At 37.9% G+C, this 25,365-nt stretch overlaps 1 protein-coding gene across 3 annotated transcripts in view; it reads left to right on the top strand.

Moving 5' to 3' along the window:
- FLT4 (fms related receptor tyrosine kinase 4) overlaps positions 1-25,365 on the top strand; it is a 1,292,248-nt gene that overhangs the window by 628,012 nt on the left and 638,871 nt on the right. For all 3 annotated transcript variants that reach the window (XM_044069598.1, XM_044069597.1, XM_044069599.1), the window contains exons 5-6: positions 10,439-10,619; positions 24,768-24,907. In XM_044069598.1, the coding sequence (XP_043925533.1) occupies positions 10,439-10,619; positions 24,768-24,907 (321 nt within the window). The remainder of the gene's footprint in view (positions 1-10,438; positions 10,620-24,767; positions 24,908-25,365) is intronic.

Below are 25,365 nucleotides of genomic sequence, written 5' to 3'. Positions count from 1 at the left end.
CAAACACTGGACCCCACCCAGTTTGGGTTTGTGAAGGGCCGATCTTGTCTCCTAAATCTGACTGACTTCTTCAAATCAGTCTCCAGAGCTGTGGACGAGGGTAAGGTGGTCCACACAGCCTATATGGACCTCGCCAAGGCCTTCGACACCATCCCCCACTCTGGAATCATAGATAAACTTACTAAGCTGGGCATAAATCCCTATGTCACTCGATGGGTTGCCAACTGGCTTACTGACAGAACCCAGACTGTAAAAGTAGCCGACTCCAAATCCAGCTCCAGACAAGTGACAAGTGGAGTACCTCAGGGTTCAGTCCTGGGACCACTCTTGCTTGGTATCTACTTCTCTGAAGTACAGGCCAACACTAAGGGACTCTGGCTAACAAAGTCTGCAGATGACTGCAAACTGGGAGCCATTATTGAATCCCCAAATGATGTGGATATTCTACAAAAGGCCTTACAGAAACATATGCCTGGTGCCAGAGCCATGGGCTCAAGCTTAAAGCCAAGAAATGTATAGTTATCCCCTTTGGAAAAAAACATGTACCCATGAATTACCACATAGGTGGCAAGACGTTAAACATCAAAAGTGTGATGAGAGACTTAGGGACACAGGTTGACAGTGGTCTCACTTTTGATAACCACATTGCCACAACAGTCAGGAAATCCTTCTATGTGGCACACCTCATCACTAAGGACTTTTCATCCAGAAAAAAGGAGGTCGTTGTCCCACTGTACTCATCCCTCATTAGACCCATTAAAGAGTATAATGCCCCGTTTGGTATGTACCTCACAAGACATCTGCAACAGCTGGAAAGGCCACAGAAATACCTCACTAAAAGAATCACAGGCCTAAAGCAGATGCCATATGCTGACCATCTAAAAAAACTCCAGCTATACTCTGTGGCATATCATCTACTCAGAGGCAATCTCTGCTTAACATACAAGGCCATGTCAAACCCTGAGCTGTTGAACATGCTCCACTTAAAGAAATCCCAATCCCTCAGAGCCACATGCTCCAGGGATCTAAACCTTGTCATCACAATGAACAAAACATGCTGGAGGGATAGGTTCCTGACCCAAAAACTCCCCATACTCTGGAATAGACTGCCCATACATGTCAAGCAGAGCGCCTCATTGGCCCACTTCAAAAGGAACCTTGATGATTGTATGGGAGATAGGAGATTCACCCTGGGGATCATGTCAGTCACCCTGCTAGACAGGGGCCCAGAGAAGTAAATATTGTGGGAAGAAATATCCAGGGAATTGTTATGGCTAGGCTTGCATAGGCCCTAGAGCCGATAGCCTAGTACCATCCTATAAATCTGTAAACCTATGATAGGGGCACTGCAAACAAGGGAGAGAAGTAAAAAGGTTATTGCTAGGTAAACGTTTGTTGCTGTTGTTAAGAAATGTTTGTTTCTATATACGAATCCCAGTTAGTTTTTGATGAGTTTTCTTTATATTTTGCTGTATATGGTAGTCGAAGGAAAGTTTAATGTTGATGATTACTCCTAGAAGTTTGGTGCCTTCTGTGCAGAGTCTGCATGCCCTCCCTGCATTCCCATGAGTTTCTTCTAGGTGCTCTGGTATCCTCCCACATTCCACAGATATGCAGTAGGTGGATTGGACACTCTAAATTGGCCCTAGGTGTGAGTGTGTACATGCGAGTGTGTGTCATGCACCTTCTGAGGAGGGTTGGGCCTTGGACTAGCAACCTGAGCCCGTAGAATCCATATCTGCTACAGAAACAATGAGGTCTGAAAGGTGCTCGTTGCTCGATGTACCACATGGTGTGTAAATGGGAAAGAGAGAGAAAGATACTACACAGATGTTGCCTAGGTTGTGAAATAGGCTTCCATAGGATATCAGAAAATCAGAATCACTTTTGACTTTCAAAAGTAAATTAGATACATGGTTCAACCCTCTCATATATGATCCTCAGTTATCTATAGCAGCCTTCTTGGATGGCTTTAGGGCCTAAATGCTGTAATAACAACTTATGAATTTATGAAATATATTCGCAAGAACACAGAAGTGCTTTATCCACTCTCATAACATCATTGATACATAGTCCTTCAGAGTCTTAAAGTCATATGCTATAAATCTACAAAGATCAAGAAGCATATATGAACAATTAACACTGCATTTTCAAATGAACAACATTAGATCATACATTATGGTATTCTCTCGGACTCCACAAAATGGAGTTTGACTATGCCTGCTGTTTAAGCCAGAATGTCCTTTCACTATTTTTATCACTTGCTGTATGTCCTCCCTATACACAAAACAGCTAATTTCCTAGTGATATAGCATGTAGCCCCATAAATCTAAAAATACATCTAACCATCTTAGTCTTAATATGACATCAATGTGCATCAAAATTATACTTCGTAATTTCACAAATATTATAAAATTTATTTTGGTTTTACCAACACAAAAATATTGGCATAAGCAGCCATATTTAAACTAGAATAACTGAATAATTAATTCTCTATTAACATTTCTAAAATGGTTTTACATATATAATCACTTAATATATTTATTCTGGGAATAGTCATAAAATGCAAAACTTTTCATATATTTGCTGCTCCTGTACTTTCATAGCCATTATCTAATGCAGCGTTTCTCAAAAGGTGAGAAAAGACCAGTGTACCTAGGAGGCCTGGCTTGCTTCAGGAGAAACTCAATCATATTTTATGGCTGGTCAAGCTAAATTCAGAAGGAATAACAGTCATAGAATATGTGTATTTAAATGCAAGTTAATAGTCAAACATAGCATACCAAGTCAAATTATGCTTATTCCAAAAAATAATATGTGGAAATATGTATGCACATGAGTTTATTTGTGGTACAGAGGTTTACTTCTGTTAAGAACATCTTATGCTTTTTCTTGTATGGGGGCCTAGAATACATTTGGGAGATTCACTCTCTAATATTTTCATCAGAATGCACATCAAAAGTTATTAGTCATCTGCCTGATTCAGTGTACATGCTGAGTATTTTGAAATAAATCCCCCAAACAATGCCCATAGAATCAGTGTGCTGTACAACAGTTGTTATTCACTAACATTTCCCTTATACAGCATTTAAAATTTTATTCTTTTGTACATTATAAATTTCATCACCAGAAATACTTTGTTTAAAATGACCTTTAATAACACTTCTGAAAACTTCGGGCCTAAGAACAATGGACTAATAAACATGTATTTTTATCTCTTTCTTTCTCTCTCTCTCACGCTTAAGCACTTTATATATATTATCAATTTTACAAACTATAACGTGAAAAAGTGCAAAATGGCTACAATGACATAAAACATCTTTAAGGCTACAATTTTAGGATTTAAAATGTTCCTTAAAAGATGAAATAATTCTGCACCACTCACACTCCTTACAAAAGTAGATTGCCTGTATATTGTTAACAGGATTTAATACTTAGGTAAAAAATGTTCTCAGTAGCATTATAAAATACATAACCAAGTACTATAGTAGTGATCATTGGTGCACCCACAATCTAAGTACATCATACAAAAATAAAAAAGATAGAAACTCAAATCAATGAATTTACACAATAAATTATTAGCAGTCAGAGAATTTAGAAAAATATATTCAAATGCAATGCAAATATCATACTGTTGGGTGTTTTTTTTTTTGTTTGTTTTTTTTTTGCATCCCCACAGTTTCTCAAAGGGTTTACCAATCCGGACTGTCCTCTCCAGTCTATCTTTGACCCATATTCAGGGCCAGTGAAGACATCAATTTTGATCCTAAGGTTCCGTCTCTTGCATGTACCTATTCTGTCCTCTCCAGTCTATCTTTGACCCATATTCAGGGCCAGTGAAGACATCAATTTTGATCCTAAGGTTCCGTCTCTTGCATGTACCTATTCTGTCTCATCACAGGAAAAGATATACAATGGGCTAGTTGGCATATCATCCCACTTATGCAGGCACTCAGCCACAGCCCTGTTCTTCTGAGGTCAATATCCCCCATGCATTCCTGCTCTCTTACAGGTGTCACCCATGATGTCCCTCTAGACACAAGTACATAATCGCAGGATGGACATGACCATTCTCCTTGCCAGCACCATCAGCACCCAGGCTGCTAATCAGCTTCTGGTCACTTGGGCCAGAGTCAATGCTTTATCCTTATGTGCTGCCAGTGACAGGCTTCATTGCTCATTAGAAAAAGTGTTGCTATTTCAACCATGAGAGACTTCTCCAAAGCTAAACCTGCAACTAGACACTCACCACATGCTAAGAAATCCACCCACTCCTCCTAGCTAAATAAGTATATTATGGGCTGATCTTACACATTTTTCTTGTAAATGCTATGTAGACAAAAACTAACATATTTATTTTCTAAAATGTATAAAATTAAGTTATTTGTTATGCCAAAACTTTAATTTTTACTGTTATTCTGAAATTTAGCATGTTATACAAAACCTACTGACCTGTTAGTAAGCTTAGTTAGCAATGGTAATGCATTACAACTAGATCTCAATGTAGTAAGATAGTAAATCTGATCTCCAGATCATGAACCAAGACATATGCTAACCCAATTTGTGGCTGAATGTAAGCTGGTTGTCACTGTCAAATCCCTCTCTAATGCTAAAGCCCTTCAACAAGAGCTTATGTTTGTAAATATTTGGTGTACTAGAAATGGGCTCAAAATAAATGCTAAAAAGTGCAATATTGCCACAGTTGGTAAGCAACACTTTCGCCAGCATACAATGTAAACAACACCCCAGTCCAAAATGATAATGCTGTGAAAGACATTGGATGTTGGGCTAGTAATTCCTTCTGGTGTTGCCAACTATCTGTTTTTTTTTTTCTGGACTATCTGGAAATCAAACTGATTATCCGGTAGTTCAGAAAATACTGTACAAACTCTGGTATTCTGTTTCAAAAAAAGAAACAAACTATTGCAGTTTGTTAAATCTGTGGATTTACTATACTTTTTTTTTTCCAAAAAACATAGTAAATCCGCAGAGAAAAGACATCACGAATGGAAAAAGAGGGCATTCCCCCTCACTGACATGACAATGACATTATGAAATGGGCTGAAAGTGGGTAGGACATAGGTGGGGTTATGGGAGATACAAGGGGTGTGACCTAAGTCCGGTTTCACCCACAATGAAAGGTGGCAACCTTAATTCCTCCTCATTTGATCATCATGTAATGGCAGCAGTCAGAAAGTCCTTCTACTTAGTGCAGCCAAAGGAAAATCATACAAATCTAAAGATGCAATTGTTCCCTTATATTCAGCAATCATTCAGCCACTTATTAAATACAGTGCCCCCTTTTCAATGTATCTCACCAGGCATCTCAGACAACTAGAAAGACCCCAGAGGTTCCTAGCTAAGGGCATTACTAGACTGAAAACTTTAAGCTACCAGAAAAGAATGGAAGCACTGTCCCTTTATACAGCATCTTATAGACTTCTGAGGGGAGATTTATACCTTGTGCTCCATGTCATTATGGACCCAGTGGTTCTGGATATTTTGTATTTCAACAAAGCAAATAGTTCTGTAAAACTAATCAGGGATCTACATTTTCATCAAGAAATAAATAAAACATGGTGGAAAAAAGATTTCATTATGCAGTTCCTTTCCCACATTTGGAATAGACTCCCACTGCAAATCAAGTAATGTGGTGCATTATATTCTTTCAAATGAGAAATGGAAGATTGTATGGGTATTCACAAATTCACACCTGGCTTGACTGGCTAAACCTTCCTTGACAAAGGATGTACAGTCTAAGGTAAGTACTGGCAAGATGTAAGTTGTCACAAGATTCAGTTACCTTGTATTTCCTATGATTCCTTTGATATTCTTGCCGATGTATAACTTGGGTCGCACTTAGCTCAAGGAATTTATTGTTATATATTGCCCAACACAGACTTGTGCTCATCTCAGATGTATTAAAAGTCATCTGACTTTTGTTCCTTTATTTGTCAAGACAGTATCATGGTGACTGAAGGAATGCTTTATGTTGACCAACTTCTACAGATAACTTGAAACCTACCTGTTTGATTTGAGTTTTATCAAGAGCACTATGGATTAATGGTTTTCATTTTTTAAGTCTTGGTTTGTTTAATAATTATTTATTTATATCCTTATGTGGATATTGTATCTTAATCAATGTATTTTTTTTTTGTCATCGGGAGCAGTAGCAATGTTTTGATTGCATTGTGAACTGGTTACTTATTGTTATTGTTGAATTAGTATTTTATTCTGTTTTGATTTTTTTGTTTAATATTTGTAGTTGTTCTGACATTTTAAACAGTGTTTTAAATTTAAAAACACCTCATTACATTTGAAGATGAAGTTATCTGTTTAAAGAATGTATATAATGTTATTTGACAGTCTGTATAGTGTCAAAGTCTATATTCTGATCAAGTTGGTCAAAATCACCCGGTCACCATCTTGGTCTTTCGGCAATCCATTATTACACTCCTTAACCTGCACTCATATGCTAGTATTTTAGACATGACCCCAATCCCATTCTGGGTTAAGCACTCAAAAACTTCCTGTAACTGATTTGCATTGAATGGTAGACCTAAAAGCCTGTTATAAAATAAAGAAACAGCAAGTATATTTTACAATGCACATTTTGCAAGTAAACAGGAGATAAATGCATGAAGGTTGTATGTAAAAGTTATGTATGTAAAAGTTATCAAATAACACATCAGCTGTAAGCCTAGGAAAACTATAGACGTCTGTGGAATTAGAGTGCATGAAGTGCTGTGATAACAGCTTGTTGGCCAGAAAACACAAATTTCATGACCATTCAACAAATAAGTCAAAAATCAAGAAAACTGTTTTACTTCATTGCAAAACACTACATGACATAACAGCAGGAGACACTTTGTAATGTGGTTTGTAAATTCATTTCAGTCTTCAGCAAGTCTTTAACCAACAATCAATTTAATACAAAGTGTATTAATCAATGTTTTTTATGTTGGAGGCAAGGCCTTACTTACCTCCCTCACCAGTAGTACTACCACACATTAACTTCATAAAAAGTGATAAAAATGTTAACAATTGCCTGTTCAAATAAATATGATCAGTTAGTCAAAATTCACTGCCAAGAGAGTCACTTGTGTAAAATTATAACTGTCTCTCTACAAGATGCAACCATTTGGGTGCATCTAATAGATATGAATTTGTGAATACCCATCCACCAAGGGTTTTACACCCATTTCAGCTATCCCATGACGATTTGAAGACCTCTGAGGTTTCCACAAATTACCACATCTTCTGGCAGTCTGTTTCAAGTTTTCCAGAGGTTAGACAGAGAAAAATACTTTTTTGGGATGTGGTTAAAGTGAGTACCCTTCACTCGCATGATGTCCTCTTCATCCTCATCTGTCCTTGTACATCACCAGCTAGCATCTTATATATCCATATCATAGCACAGCCTATCACTGTCACCTAATGCTACCACCCCACTCATTTATAGAACTACAGGCGTCTTTAAAGGCATTTCTTTTTTTGGCAGTAACACTATGTCAACTTCAGTTCTTGAAACTGACTTCCCTTTAATAAGGACTCAGTCCTTTCTCTCAGGATGCCATCTCTGTCATTCACATCATTTTAACTGGCCTGTTGTTGCCCTGATTGGTCCTGCTGTCTCCCTTGAATCAAGAGGACATCTGAAGTTGTTTTTCAGTCATCTGGTACTTCCCAATGGTCAAACATTTGTTATATTTCTGAGAGAGATTCAATCATGATACTTTCTGGGTTTTGTTTTTGTACTTTTACTGGTACACCATCTAAGCCCTGTAATTTATCCTTCTTTTAGTTGACCTCTTCCTCTTTGACTTTTTCCCTCCATTTTAGTCATCTGACTCTACTCAACTTATTCTGCCTCCCCCAATCCCCTCAACTCTACCTTTCTCTTTTTTTTCTTTTATGTATTCTGAGGCAATGCATTCAGTACTTCAGGAAAACCTTGTCATTCCAAACCACCTTGCTTAAGTTAGTTTCTCACATCTTCCTCTTTGACATATACATGCACAAATCTTCCTGGCCCATTTTGCCCCTTGAATTAGTTTTCTCTCCAATCTAGCCATGTCCTTCATCACCTGTTCAGTCTCTTGATTCTTTGCCTTGATCCTGGGTTGCTGCTCTTTGCCATCTCTGACTTATTTCCACTTGAATTTGAATACTTTTCCTTATTCTTAAGTACACCATTGAACCCCTCTCCATCCACTGTCATCATTTTTGCAAATGTCTACTCAAAACTACATGTAGCTTACGCTTCTGTAGTCCCACACTACTGTCTTTGTCTCTTAGGTCTCAAATGTTATTCCTAGGTCGACCCATACTGTACCATGGTCACTGTAGCCACTTGAAATCTCACATCCATGTAATGAATTTTGACAGAACTAGTTAGGACTGCATTTGTTATTCTTTGGTATCTTCTTGCACAAAATGGAAAAATTATTCATGATTTAGAGCTTCTTCCAACATCCTAAAATGACCAGAATGCAGCTGTGAGATGGTGTTCTTCCAAAAGCAGATATTCCGACTCTGCAACCACCCTTTTTATGTACTCAAATCCTAAACTCATCTACCAGTAGACTGTTTCCTCTACTGATGTATCCAGTATATTGCAAGGTGGCCAGTTTTCAACCCATTTAGTTTGTAGTTACCTTTCTCATAACCCCCATTCTAATTGCCTCCAGTGGATTCCTCTTCTTCCTCCTTTAGAGTTCAGATGAACCTACCTCTTAGATAAAACACCATGCCTTACCCCTTTTCCGTTACTGTCATTCCTGAAAGTATAACAGCCTGCATCTGTCAAATTCCAGACCCTCTTTTCTCTAGATAAGATATTGGTGATGCTGGTAGTGCCCACTTTGTCAGATCTCAAACTCCTTATTTCCAGGCAGTGCACAGCGTCACCTTCCAACTCTATTTTGTTACTCTTTTCCTTCATCCTTTCTTCCAGTTGACTTCCATGACCACTTTGCCCTTTCTATTTCCCTCTCAATTTCTCCTGTCTCCTGGTTGTTCCCCTTCAGATGGTTCCTTGTTCTTTTACCTCTTACTCTAGAGTCACTGTAGGAGTAATCCTCTGTTAATGAGGGTAGTTTATCCTCAACTAAATAAACTCCCTAGACCAAGTGAACCTCCATTTCCTACAACGGTTTATCCATTCTACCTCTGGCCACTGTTGTGACAATTAACTGTAATTACTTATTCTTTCATACCTTCCTTGATGTGCTGATGGCTAGCACAGTTAGGTTACTTGAGGAAAACTATTGTAGGTCACTAGTCCTGATATGGCCTGATCCCACCCAGACCCACTAAATCTCTTACCTCTCTTTCTGTCCTGTTCAGAGTCAGTCATGGCACTGTCTTAACTGATGCCAGATCTTCTCTGCTCTCTTTTCTCTCTCTTCAAGCTTTTTAATCCCTTTAGTAAAAAACTTACCAAATATTAGTACAATGCTTGTACCTCTGTTGCAGTCACCACAGTCCTGCCTAACCCCTTTTTCTTTAATTGTCAGATTTCTGTTTCCTCATTCCCTCTTTTATTCCCTCATCCTGGTTTGCTACTCATCCAAATGTTCCCTTCATTTTCTGATTCATCACACCATCCTCAACCCCTCCCTTTCTAACTTACTTGCCTTCTCAATTCTGTGGAGGTTCCGGTGTTCTTGCCTCAGCCTGCTCCTTGGTCAGCACTTCATTTTTATTAGTCTAATTAGTTTCTCTGTCATAATATTTGCCTTTCTCTCCTTGCACTTTCTCCTGTCTCACTCACCCCTGTTTGTCTTGTTCTGTTTGAATATCAATTTCCATTGTATCTCTTATTTCCACTTGCCCTCTCCCACTCACTCTTTACTTTCAATAAATGTATATTTGCCACTCTTTCCTGTTGCAGACCTTTCCCCATTCCGCAGGTTCCTTGCTTCTCATATGGGTCTCACTGTTGGGTTTCCTACAGAAGTGGCAACCACTGTCCATGAATCAGCCCTTCTTCACCCGATATCTACCCAAGTTCTCTCCTTCCCTGATGTCCTCTCATCCTATTCACATCTCCCACATCAGCCTCCTGAGTTTCTACATTTCCTATTCTACCCTCCCTATAAAGTCAGTTTATCTGCTGAACTTAGCAAAATCTTTTGGTTAAACGTGGTTTAAAACTGAAAAAGCAGCCTTTTATGTTAAACATTCAAATCTGAATAAATTGTTTTGAGTTTTTCCTTCCCTGTTTTAAACATTCTTAAACCTGATGAAGAGAAATTGGTTTGACTTTTCCTTTATTTTGCTGCTTGTTTAAAGAAACAGGAAGCACACACAGCTTTTTACTGAAATTGGTAAATGGACAATCTTGATTTGCCTTAGTTGACTGAATTTTAACAACAGTTTTGTCATACCATGTATTTCTTTTGTATAAACATATTTATGTTTTATTTGTTGTCAGATGCAGTCAGACAAGGAACAGCCTCAGGTTCTCATCCCTGATGGCAGCACTGTAGTCTGGAACAACAAGAAGGGAATGCAAGTCCAAAATGTCCTCATTCGTTATGCAAACATTATTTACTGCCAAGCAGTAACTAAAGAAAAACAGTACCAGTCTCCAATATTTTTTGTGCATGTAACAGGTAAGGTTATCTCTTAACAAATATTGTTTGTTCTTCTTTAATAATTGTTAGCTAGACTCCAGTCTTGTAATATTTTTTTATGGTTTATGACACCTGTACTTCTCACTGGGTCTATATTCTATAGAAGTGATAAGTTAAGACCGTCCATTTTGTTTCAACTGAATTTTTTCAAATATTTTGCAAAATCAGAATAGAAGCAGAGCTATGTAGAAAGTCAAGGATGTTACTTAACGTGTCAGAGTCTGGCATGACAAAATGCATTTGTCTGACCTCAGAGTGCTGAATGGACCCCTAACTGCAACTAATGTAACACAAACCGATAGTCGGAGACCTCAGACATAGTTATAGTAGCTGAATGTATGCAGGGGATGTCTACTCCCCTGAGTGGGACTGTTGAGGATCTTTGTATGTTATATTTTTACCTTGTGTCTTTAAAATGTGTAATCCTAGCTGCTGCATCTCTATGTATCTGTATTTAGTTGACATGTAATGCCAGCTTAATACATATATGTTCCAGACATATATTGCATTTTTCACTCTAAACAGAAGTTATTTTTCTTATGCATAAATGGGATATTATGGAAATTAGCAGACTGTTTTATATTAAGGCCTGCTCATGTGTTCTTTTGCTACATATACATACAAACAAATTTCTTGGGTACTAATGTTGCTTAGCCAAAATAAAACCTCAGACAGTTATACTCTAAAACTTAAGTGTACACTGTACTTGATTGTTATTCAGTCTAAGATTTCACAATTAGCTCTATGCTGAAGGTGTATAGACACTGAACATTTTTGTACTGACATAGTTTGAATGAAAGAGTATACTCCTGTTACAGCTATACATGGCTTTTCATTGCAGTGAACTCCCAACTCAATGCACAAATTTTATGGGCGTGTATTCATTTCCCTTCTAAATAGCAGTAATGTACCCATGTTTTTGGTACAAAGAGATAGGATATTGGCTGTAGTCTCACTGACCTATGTTTGGCTAGTTGGCATGTGAAAGGTACTTAGAAGGTTTACCCAGGTGAAAGGGAGTGAGTGCTCAAAACTGTCTCCCTCATCCAGGATGGAAGGAGATGGTTAGGCCTTCTGCTAGTGTAAGCTTGCTGATAGCTGCATCAGTAAGGATGGTGATTAGACAATTTCTCTCCCTATGGCCCTCCAAGCAGAGCATAACACTGCAACAGTACATGGTCTGTCAAAACACAAGAGCTGGATGGACTTTTCATTGTAGGTCTTGCCTCAGCAGGAAGTGTGTTAGCTGCCACTGGTAAGAGACAGGGCAGACATCAGTCAGCTATTAATAGATAATGACTCTGTGGCACTTGACCCACATCTGCCATACCTTTAGGGTGGATGAGGGCCTAAAAGAGTTGACAGAGGGCCATGTTGAGCTGGATGGTCATATTAGGTGACAGAGAAAAAAACTGATGCAGCAATCGTATATAAACCTGAATGTGATTGCAGTTTTAGCCTTACAAGCAGTCAGATCAGTTTTAAGTATTGAATGATTAACTTATTAGCGGTCTACTAAAATTCAATACTATACTAAAACGTTACAGATAAAAACAATGCTTTATATAGGCACAGTTTAGTTTGTAAGGAAAGTAAAAAGTTCTTATTCTCTATTTTAGAACAAGTGCCAAAGGACCTTAGAGGAGGATGTTATAGGGACTTAGTTGAGCAAAGAGAAACACTTTGGTAGATGAAACAAAGGGCAAACAAACTACCTGGAGTTAATGAGACTATTAATTTCACATGTTTCTTGAAAAACAAAAGGTTGTAACTCAACAAATATGGTAGTGATAAGTAACTATTGTTTTTAAGTTTTTCAATATTTTCATTGGTTGCTTTTTATTATTATACATAATTGATAGTTTAATTGATTAATGAAAGGTTGTTTTTTATTGGTGTGGATCAATATAAAAAGGTTTGTTGTGGACATATACTTTGTTCTGATTAAGTCTTTTATAGATTAAAGTGAAAAATAAATACTTTTAACGCTAATCCTTGTGGTGGTTTTTGTTCCTGCATCTCTTGGTGAAATTTTAATTGGCTCTACTAAAGTTGCTAGCTTATCACAGTTTTTTGGATTGCCATGGAGTACTCATAACTTATATTACTAGGCAAAGCTGTTTTAACCCTTTCTTAGACTTTAACACCTCTATTGAATTATCACTTCTGACACTGGCAGATTTACATTTATACAAAAGTAATCAAACTGTATTAACAAATTAACATTAAACATTATACTTCACATATATTGCTATATATCATATAACCTAAGCAACATTCCTGCCCCTTTTTTAAAACAAGAAACATCTTTATTAAACCATCACTTACGACATAAGCAATCATACAGTTAAATAAATAAAAAAAAATACACCAACACAATCCTTATGCTGTACTGACAATCCCAGGAATGGGTGAAACATGAAACATCTCCACTTAGTGGAATTTAGCTTTAGGAGCCTGAATACAGCAATAAAGACATAAAAAGGTAAAATGTGATAGGCATCAGAAGCTGTATAGCTTAAGCACTGGTATGTCCTTAAGGAGTCATTTGGATATATCCCATGGACTTCCACTACAGGCAGTTTAAGGTATTATACAGAAAGAATTTAGCTTGGCTGTGTGTTGCAGTTTTTACTAAATAGTTTGTCTGTGTGGCCTTTTGTCCATTGGTTTAGATATTATTTGGGATATTTTGCAGTTATCCTAATATTTATGGACTGAGGGCTTATTTTTAAGTTTTGTGTTTCCAAAATATAACCAGAGAGTCCACTTATACTATGCTGTCAAGCTCTGAAAAGGTACAAAACATGGAATGTCTACAGCTAGTGGGGTTTGGCTTTAATGTCCTAAATGCACCAGTAAAGATTTAAAAAATAAAAAATCATGCATATTACAAAGTCATGTAGCTGAAACACTAGCATGTCCTTAAGGGATCATTTGCTTTTATACCATGGGTCTCCACTACAGAGGTTTAAGGCATTACACAGTAAAGACACAAGCTCGGCTAGGTCTTTGCTAAATGGTTCATCTCTGCAATCTTTTTGACCTTCGGTTTGGATTTTCTGCTAGACTTTCTTGCATTTTTGCTTTACTGTTGCTGTCAGGTTCATGCCAGACCTTTAAAGTATGCTTTAACTCATGTATCTGTGTGATTACCAGTCCTGAAATAAAATGTTGTTGCTTGTGTTTCAGAAATTATAACAGCCCTGACCAAAGGTTATTTCTTAAAGTTTATCATAGTCTGTGCTTTCAATTTCTTCTTCCCTGTCCAGGTATATTTTTAGTGCCTCTCCTGTCAGTTGGCATGACAGAGTTTTCAATCAAATTTGCATTCCCTGTAGTGGCATAGCACTCAAGTGCTAACAGATAATAGACAACAACACTTGTAAATATTAGTCCCATTGCAGAACATTTTAATAATAAACATGATGGTAATTTAGAATGTATGAAAGTTTCTATTTTAGAACATGTACCACTACATTTTAATAATGTTATTCTTCAAAAAAATGTGTTAAGACAAAAAGAATCTCTTTTAATTATGAAATACAACACTTTAAGTCCTTATGGACTAAATAAGGAACGTAATTGGCACAGTTTTATATGACTATTGTAACTTTAAAAGTTCTAGTTTTATAATTGAATAATTAATTAATTGTTTAAATGCATTAATTGATGAGTCTTGTTATATATATCACTTTGAATGTGCATTATATTTTCTACTCTGTAAAGGCTGTTGGCCGAGGCGCTAGAGAAGTGAGATATTTCTGTTTATTAAATATTTGAAAGTTGAGCTGTTACTCACTGGTGCTCTTTTGGTCATTGCTGCTAACAGATAATACTCCAGGACATCCACCCTGGATATTTGCTTCATAGGTGACACAGTTATGAGGTTGGCAGCTACACTGGCTTTTGGTCAGTCCCCACCTGTGATTCCACAGTTTTGTTCAATAATTCCTCCATGATTGTAGCCAACAGTTAACCATGTCAGGAAAAGAACAGTCACAGAGTAGAGTACAGTAGAGAATTAGTTGCCCAAATGTGTTTGGATTTGGCAGTAAAGGTACTGCCAGAAAATGAAGATTGGCAAGTGTTTGGCCAGCTGCCTCTGCATATACCGCCAGTGTAAGGTACAAATAGATAGTGGAAGCAGGACTTAAGTAAAAAGTTCCCAAAATGTTTATTGTCACAAATCAAACAAAAAATAAAAAAATAAAATCATAGCCCACCCTAGCACTATCTGAGAAGTACCTCTCAAAAATTGTTCCAGCAACTAGGAACAAGTGTTCTAAGAATATTAGAAATGCAAACAATCTAGACAAATTCAGAAAACTCCCAAAAAGCATATCATAGAATAAATAGAGGTATCAACTATGATAAACCAGGCTGAAGAACAAAGAAAATCAAGAAAAGATTACAGCTGTGCTATTTAAACATATACACGCATTTGTGATACAGATGTCTCTGTGCTATTTAAACGCATTTGTGATACAGATGTCTCTGTGCTATTTAAACATATACACGCATTTGTGATACAGATGTCTCTGTGCTATTTAAACGCATTTGTGATACAGATGTCTCTGTGCTATTTAAACATATACACGCATTTGTGATGCAGATGTCTCTGTGCTATTTAAACATATACACGCATTCATGATACAGATGTCTCTGCGCTATTTAAATATATACACGAATTTGTGATACAGATGTCTCTGCGCTATTTAAACATATACACGCATTTGTGATACAGATGTCTCTGTGCTATTTAAACATATACACGCATTTGTGATACAGATGTCTCTGTGCTATTTAAACATATACACGCATTTGTGATACAGATGTCTCTGTGTTATTTAAACATATACATGCATTTGTGATACAGATGTCTTTGCGCTATTTAAACATATACACGCATTTGTGATACAGATGTCTCTGTGCTATTTAAACATATACACGCATTTGTGATACAGATGTCTCTGTGCTATTTAAACATATACACGCATTTGTGATACAGATGTCTCTGTGCTATTTAAACGCATTTGTGATACAGATGTTTCTGTGCTACTTAAACATATACACGCATGTGTGATACAGATGTCTCTGTGCTATTTAAACATATACACGCATTTGTGATACAGATGTCTCTGTGCTATTTAAACGCATTTGTGATACAGATGTCTCTGTGCTATTTAAACATATACACGCATTTGTGATACAGATGTCTCTGTGCTATTTAAACGCATTTGTGATACAGATGTCTCTGTGCTATTTAAACATATACACGCATTTGTGATACAGATGTCTCTGTGCTATTTAAACATATACATGCATTTGTGATACAGATGTCTCTGTGCTATTTAAACATATACACGCATTTGTGATACAGATGTCTCTGTGCTATTTAAACATATACACGCATTTGTGATACAGATGTCTCTGTGCTATTTAAACATATACATGGATTTGTGATACAGATGTCTCTGTGCTATTTAAACATATACACACATTTGTGATACAGATGTCTCTGTGCTATTTAAACATATACATGCATTTGTGATACAGATATCTCTGTGCTATTTAAGCATATACACGCATTTGTGATACAGATGTCTCTGTGCTATTTAAACATATAAACGCATTTGTTATACAGATGTCTCTGTGCTATTTAAACATATACACGCATTTGTGATACAGATGTCTCTGTGCTATTTAAACATATACACGCATTTGTGATACAGATGTCTCTGTGCTATTTAAAAATATACACGCATTTGTGATACAGATGTCTCTGTGCTATTTAAACATATACATGCATTTGTGATACAGATGTCTCTGTGCTATTTAAACATATACACGCATTTGTGATACAGATGTCTCTGTGCTATTTAAAAATATACACGAATTTGTGATACAGATGTCTCTGTGCTATTTAAACATATACACGCATTTGTGATACAGATGTCTCTGTGCTATTTAAACATATACATGCATTTGTGATACAGATGTCTCCGTGCTATTTAAACATATACACGCATTTGTGATACAGAAGTCTCTGTGCTATTTAAACATATACACGCATTTGTGATACAGATGTCTCTGTGCTATTTAAACATATACACGCATTTGTGATACAGATGTCTCTGTGATATTTAAACATATACACGCATTTGTGATACAGATGTCTCTGTGCTATTTAAACATATACATGCATTTGTGATACAGATGTCTCTGTGCTATTTAAAAATATACATGCATTTGTGATACAGATGTCTCTGTGCTATTTAAACATATACACGCATTTGTGATACAGATGTCTCTGTGCTATTTAAACATATACACACATTTGTGATACAGATGTCTCTGCGCTATTTAAACATATACACGCATTTGTGATACAGATGTCTCTGCGCTATTTAAACATATACACGCATTTGTGATACAGATGTCTCTGTGCTATTTAAACATATACACGCATTTGTGATACAGATGTCTCTGTGCTATTTAAACATATACACGCATTTGTGATACAGATGTCTCTGTGCTATTTAAACATATACACGCATTTGTGATACAGATGTCTCTGTGCTATTTAAACATATACACGCATTTGTGATACAGATGTCTCTGTGCTATTTAAACATATACACACATTTGTGATACAGATGTCTCTGCAACAGAATGTAGGGCATTACAGATATGCAAATAAACCTACAGATTAGATGAATTTCTTAGTAAAAACGTGAAAATTGATAATCTTTTCATATACTACTGGTACTACTTTTTTCTCTTATCTGACTGTCTCTGCTTTGATTATAGTTTCACATAGTTTCTCAGAACATGCTAGTTTAATACTGTGTCATAATGTCCTGGGTCTTCCCTGAAAATGGTCCTTGGATTTGCACACTTACCTGGTTTGCAAATGTTAACTAGATCAATCAATAAATTAAAAAAAAAGCAGAAAACTTTCAGAAAATAGTCACCTAGACAAAGGCATGCTTGAACTAATCAAGTATAACTCTAAAATACATAAAGGCAAGTACATTTAAATGTTATATTACCATTTCAGGTGAAATCCACACTCTCATACAGATGAACATGGATCATAATGGCACCATAGAATGAATGCATCTACCACACATAGCACAAACAGCATATAATCAGGCATTTGAATTCTGTTGAATTACTACCAGGCAGAAAAATTACTTAAAACAGAGCTGGGGCAAAAGGTCAGGCTTTTCCTTTTTAGCTCTCAACTTCCATTCAAAGTTGGACTCTCCACATCACCTTTGAGTAACACCGAAAAATCTTTGTGTGCCAATTGCAGTGTTCCTCTGTAGTGCCCATAAAGGCATTCAACAGATTCAAACCCTCAAGATAATGCTACACAAATACCAATTACAGGTCAGTTGGCAAGAACAGATGCTGCTTATATGCAATAGCATCTATTTTTGGTACCTTTCAATCTTTTTCCCTATTTACATGTAAGTGATTTATCAATTTAAAAAGGGTCCCTGCTTCCAAAAGTTTAAAAAAGGAGCATAAAATCACTTTGAAAGCATTACCAAATAGCTGAGATGTTTCAATTTCATTACATATTTCCTTGTCAGATGCATTAGAATCCTTGTTACACATAATGTTATAATGTTTCTGTGACAAGCAATTTAATTCTTAGGTGATATTTCTGAAATGTCTCCTTCAGTTGAAAATAAATCGCCAAGGATTTCTCTGGTAGTAAAATAACAGGTAAATAAAATGAATGAAATAAGACAAACAAAGATTTTGCCACATGCCTCTCATGTTGAAAATTTCATAAAATGTCTAGATTTTTGTCTCAGAATGTTTGTCTGTCCTTAATATAATATGTGGTTTTAGGGCACATCATTGAGGATTGATGTCACTAAATAATGATGGAGATTTGAGTTTCAGACTTCATATCTTTCGGAAAAAGCATGTTAATGCAAAACCTGTTATTCTAGCTACTTTATAAGTTTATAATACTCATATTTAAAATCTGTCCTTAATTTTGTCCCCTTACCCTTTCGGCTTTGTCCAGAATTCTTGTGCTAACAAGTTGAGAGATATGTTCTACCATAAAATGTACAAAATAGCCAGTGATATCTCATCATAGATATTTATGGAAAAAAACTTTTTTAGTGCTCATATTATGGTTGACTTGCAATCATTACATGATCCAAAAATGATAAAATCACTGCAATTATAGAAAAAAAAGTTTTAGGATTAAAATGCCAGAAGACACATGTAGAAGCTTTAATAACTGTGTGTCACTTATGTGGTTTACATAGTTATTGCAGTTCTTTCATTGTGGAGTATGCACATCTTCCCTGTGTCTACATAGGCTTTTGGCTGGTGTTCCAGTTTCCTGCTAGATCACAAAGACTGGGAAAACTGTCATTTATCCAAACTGGCTGTAAGTGTGGGTGATGAATGTGGGGGTTGGTATAATGGTTAAGGTGTTTGACTCACAGACACAAGGTACAGTGTTTGATTCTCACCTTTGGGAAGGAAGTTGGTTAAGCTTAGAAGGGCTTATTATTATCAGACTTAAACCATAGCACTGCTGTAAATGCTGTCATCTGTAGTCTGTAACACTAGACAGGTAGGGGTTCTAATCTCACTTCGGTCCACTTACAGTGTGTGTGCATTCCCCTGCATAATAAATGTGAATCCCAAATTTCAATTGGCCTGCACTTTTACCCCTGGGATTTCACCTGTGTCCCTGATGGACAGGGGTATCGAGTGCTGACTTGTCAGAACATGAGCTAAATTCTTGGCTAGGCTTGTAAGGGCCTCAGGGCCAATAGCCTAGTAACTTCCTATGATCCTATGTATATGTATTCTGCAGTGGACTGGTGGTCTACCTAAGATCAGTTTCATTACACTACATCCAGTGACACCTGGAATAGGTTCTGACTCCTTCGTGGCCTACAATTCAGTAGGATGAGCAAAGAGTGAATGAATAAAGGATACATTTTAATCAGTCAGTAATTGTATTTCTTAGAAATCTCATCTTATAATTGTATACATCATTGTCTGAGAAGAAATGAAAGATAAGATTCTGACTTAGTGATACCATACTGTGGTGTTTACAGGTCTATATTATATGCTCAAAGAGACCTTTCTTCAATTATATAATCATCGACACCTAAAAAGCGAATGCTGTAAAGCGGGAACAGGCACGACCGTGAATTTTTTCCTCTGGAAAAAATTCATGGGGCCGTACACAAAAAAACCCGAACTTCAAAACCCTAATCAAAGGGGGGGGCTTCACCCACCACACCTCCTGATGTGGGGTGCTGTGCCCCCACACCCCCACTAACTAAATATACCGATATCGCTGTACATTGGGGAAAAGGGCAATTCCCTATAATGGCCAACTGATTTTTTTCCCCCGAGGAAAAATTTGCAGATGTGGCCGTTTGCTGTTTAGAGTGTTCGCTCCTTACGTGTTGATCATTATATGTTCGAAGAAACGTCTCTTCTCGCATATAATATAGACCCGGTGTTTACAGTGATGTAACTAGAGATGCATTACCATAGACATATCTTTAGAAAAACTGAATCAGTATCATCATCATCATCGACTTGATCGACTTCTTTGTGGCAGTCACCAAAACCGTAGATGAGGGTAAGGTGGTTCACACAGCCTATCTTAACCTCGCCAAGGCTTTCGACAACATCCCCCATTCTGGAATTATAGCTAAACTCACTAAACTAGGTATAAAACCCTACATCACAAGATGGGTTGCCAACTGGCTCACTGACAGAACCCACACTGTAAAAGTTGCAGACTCCAAATCTGACCTCAAAGCAGTGACAAGTGGAGTACCACAGGGTTCCATCCTGGGACCTCTCCTGTTTGGTATCTACTTCTCTGAAGTACAGGCTAACACAGAAGGCATCTGGCTAATGAAGTTTGCAGATGACTGCAAAATAGGAGCCATAGTCAAGTCCCCAAATGATGTGGACATCGTACAGAAGGGCCTCGCTAAGACAGATGCCTGGTGTCAGAGCCATGGCCTCAAGCTCAATGCCAAAAAGTGCAGTGTCATCTCCTTTGGTAAAAACTCTGTACCCATGATCTACCACATAGGCAGCAATCTACTTAACACCAAATGTGTGATAAGAGACCTTGGGGCCCAGGTGGACAGTTGTCTCTCCTTTGATAGTCACATCGCCACAGTAGTCAGGACGTCCTTCTACATGGCACACCTCATCATAAAAGGGTTCACAGCCAGGAAAAAAGAGGTCATTGTTCTCCTCTACTCATCACTCATAAGACCCATTATAGAGTACAATGCCCCTTTTGGAATGTACCTCGCAAGACATCTGCAGCAGCTGGAAAGGCCACAGAAGTACCTCATAAAGAGGATTACTGGCCTCAAACAAATGCCCTACACTGACCATCTCAAAAAACTCCAGCTTTACTCCATAGCATATCGCCTACTCCAAAGTGATCTCTGCCTAACATATAAAGCTATGTCAAACCCAGAGCTGTTGGACATGCTACACCTAAAGAAATCCCAATCCCTCTGAGCTACATGCTCTAGGGACCTAAACCTTGTCACCACAATAAACAGGATATGCTGGAAGGATAGAGTCCTGTCCCAGAGACTTCCCATACTCTGGAACAGGCTACCCATCTATGTCAAGCAAAGTTCTTCATTAGCACTCTTCAAGAAAAATCTTGATGAGTGGATGGGAAATAGGAAATACACCACTTCATTGTCTCTGCTTGACAGTGGCACAGGAAAATAACTTTCTTGGGTGGCGTAAGCCAGGGAACCTTGTTAGCTAGGCTTGCATAGACCCTCGGGCCAATAGCCTAGTACCTGCCTATTAACCTATGAACCTATGAACCTATCATCATCAACCCCTTTTTTCCCCATTCTTTTTACCTGAAGTCAGGGTGTCATGTTAACTCTCACCATCTTTGTCTCTCAATCGAGTGCAACAATCCTGCCTTCCTTGACACTCATGCCTGACTGTCACATATCTTCTCTCACACACAATCCATCCACTTTTTTGCTGGACACCCTCACTTCCACTTGTCTACTTCCTGTCTGTCCCAAATCTTCTTCACCAGATTGACTTCTGCTTTTTCTGCACATGTGCCCAAACCACCAAAATCTGTTCTCTTTGATCTTTTTCTGCAAATGGAGATACTTTGCCTTCTGCCCTTATGTCCTGATTTCTTCACCTATTTCAAAGTATGCATCCTACCACCCATCTCAGGCACTAATTTCCATCACCTCTAGCTTCCTCATCTGCTCTGCCTTTACTGACCAGGTTTCTGTATCATACAGTAGCACTGGTCTCACCAATGTTTTGTACACCTTACTTTTCAGCTTCTTTGGCCCTCTTCCGCGATACACTACACCTGACACTTTGTGCTAGTTGGCTGCAGCCCGTCTGGTTCTAGATTTGACTTATTCATTCAGACTTCCCTTCCCCTCAACCACCCCTCCCAAATATCTGAAGTTGTTAACCTGCTCCACTATATTCCCTTCTATCTTGATTCCTAGTTTCTTGTGATTTCCCCATTTGCTGCCATTACAACTGTCTCATCAGTACTTAGTTTCATCCCACATGCCTTCAGTTTTGCATTCCATTCCCCTATCTTTTGTTATAGTTCTTGCTCAGAGTCTGCCTGTAATGTCACATCGTCTGCATACAGCAACTTTGTTGATCTGTTTCCACCGACCTGTTTGCTGATTTAATCCATCACCAGTATGAACAACAGTGGGCTCAGAGATGAACCCTGATAACCCTAATGCACACCCACTCCCACTGGAAACCCCTCTGCGAGACTGAAAATTGTTAGTACTTGAGTTATTGGATATTTTTTACATAGTTTGCACTAATTCTACCAATGTTTCTGGGGCTTCAAACTACTGCAGGACTGCCCAAATCATCTTTCTTGGGATCTTTTCATATGCTTTTTCCAAGTCTAGGCATGCTTCATTGGACACTTTCCTCATGTCTAGTTTCTTCTAAACTATCTGTCTCACTGCAAACATTGGGTCAGTTGCCTGCACCCTGATCTGAATCCGAACTGCTCATCTCCCATCTTACTTTCAACTGCTCTGCATATCCATTTATCAGTCGCTCTCTCCAGAGCTTTCATGCAATGTGACAGGATCTTGATACCTCTGTACTGCCCTAGTTGTCAATGTCCCCTATGTTCTTGTACACTGGCATAAGTATGCTTATTCTCCGGCCATCTGGGACACACCCTTCTCTCTCACACAGCATCTTTATCACATCTGCTGTGACTTCATCTGAGGCTGCTGTTTTCCCTGACTTCATTTTTCTTAGTGCTGTTCTTACTTCTTCTAATGTGCGGTCCTCCTCTTCCCATTGTAGACTGTGTCTGGGGCATTAAAGCTTCTGTGGAGTTTTCTTCATTCAGAAGCTGCTGGAAGTACTCCTTCCATCTGCCTTTGATATCTTGTACACTGGTGAGCAGGTTGTTGCTGGCATCCTTTATGGAGGGTATCTGACTATCTTCTTTATTTTACTGTCTTTGCCTTATAACCTGATATAGTTTCTTGCCATCTACTGAGTCACTTTTCAGAAGTTGGTAGAGAGAGTGCCTCTGATGCCCTGCTCTTTGCTATTGCAACTCTTTTCTTAGCCTCTTTCTTAGCCAACCAGCATTGCTTCCTATCCTGGTCTGTCTTTTCTATCTCCCACTGTTTCCTGTACTCCTTTCTTTTACATTCATGTTGTTTAATTGCACTCCTTCTTTCTTTTGATGACTTTTTGGACTTCTGCATTCCACCACCAGCTTCCTTATGTGCCTTGTTTTCATACCTGGCTCGACCACATATCTACATGCTGTTTTGAGGCGCTGCCATTCTTCTTCAATTCCTCCTATCTCCTCCTCTCCTTGGGGTGCTAGAGCCCTGAGTAATTCCTTGAACTATTCAACTTCCAGACTTCAGCCTTGTCTCTTTTGACCTTAGACCCTTCTCTGACCACTGCTTGTAGCTGATTGTGGCAACTAGTGGTTTATGCTGTGGGCTGACTGTTTCACTGGGCATGACTTTGCAGTCACTGATTTTACCCCGGTGCCCTTTCCTTATTAGGAAGAAGTCTACCTGAGTTGCATATTGGCTCCTGTTGTATGTGATCTTCTGACTGTCTCTCTTTCTGAACCATGTGTTGGCTACTATCAAGCTATTTACCAGACAGAAGTCTAGAATGGCCTCTATTTCTTTATTCCTGTTGTCCCATCCATGTGGACCCAGGCAGTCCTCATGTCCTATTCTGTCTGTCCCGATATGTGCATTCAAGTTACCCATTATCAACACCAATTCATGCTGTCCTGCTTTATTTAGTAGGTCCTACAGCTGCTGTCTGAATGTACTTTTCTCTTCACTGTCACAGCCCTCATATCCTGTTCTGTCTGTCCCGATATGTGCATTCAAATTACCCATTATCAATACCAATTCATGTTGTCCTGCTTTATCTAGTAGGTCCTACAGCTGCTGTCTGAATGTACTTTTCTCTTCACTGTCACAGCCCTGCTGTTGGGCATAGGCTGAAATTATGAATACTGCTCTATCATTAAGCTGGAGTCTGATTGCCGTGAGTCTGTCACTAATTCTGATGACATACTTTACTGACTTCTGAAGCCTCTCATTCACCACAATTCCCACACCATTTATAGCCTGTTCTATCCTGAGTAGTAACTTCTGAATCCCAAGCCAAGAGGCGTTGCTTCTCTGCCTTTCTATCTTGTCTCTTAAACACATAGGATGTCCAGCCTCAACCATACCATCATGCCATCCACTTCCAAGCTCCATCCTGCCCATGAGCCTGCAATGAGTTTAGCAATTCTTAGTTCATGTTTGGTAGGTTCATAGGTTTTAAATCCAGCTTTCACTTAACAGAAAAGTTGAACTGTTGTTCTTATTTCTGTCTTTGTATGTACTCTTTAATGCAAGCCTAGTTTCTGTCTAAATGGATCTGTTTTGTTATATTCTGATGTGGGACACCATTTTGGCCTTTTGTGTGACTGAATGAGAAGCTGATTAGAGATTTTAATTTTATTGGTGTCAGATATAACTATTTCTGTATTGTAAAAAACTTTTTTTTTTCTAATAGGAAATTACATTTATGATATCTCAATATCCCCCATTAACTCTGTCGAACTGATGATAGGAGAAAAACTGACATTAAATTGCACAGTGACAGCAGAATTTAATACAGCAGTGCATTTCAAGTGGAATTTCCCAGGACAACAGGTGATTTAACAAATTTATACTGAACTTTTTGTTGTCTCTTAATACAAAGTGAATTATGCCCATATTGGGAACAGCAGCTTTATAAATAACAAGGCACCACTTCAGAATGCATATCTGTACTTAAGAAGCCATATGACTATAATCGCATTTATTCTTCAAGTGAGCTGTAGAAAATGATTTGCCATGCTTAAAAGTATTTTTGAATATTTCATGTCTGTTTAAATGATTACATTTAATTACATTTGTAGGGATCGGTGTGCAGTTGCATTTTCACTTGATGCATTATCAGTCACTTTCTAGCTGGCTTTATTTTTGTTTAGCGATGACAGTGTAACCCTTTACAAGATGCAATATCGGTGCCTACTAAAGTCTTCACATTAGGAAAAGATAACAAGATTAGAGATGTAAGGCTTAACAGATAAAAAGTTTAACTTTGGGACATAAAATTGAAACTATGA

This window comes from Protopterus annectens, chromosome 4.part0 (genome assembly GCF_019279795.1).
Source record: "Protopterus annectens isolate FY-2018-M chromosome 4.part0, PAN1.0, whole genome shotgun sequence".
In the NCBI taxonomy this organism is placed as follows: Eukaryota; Metazoa; Chordata; order Ceratodontiformes; family Protopteridae; genus Protopterus; species Protopterus annectens.
This window is presented reverse-complemented; position numbering and strand designations above follow the sequence as displayed.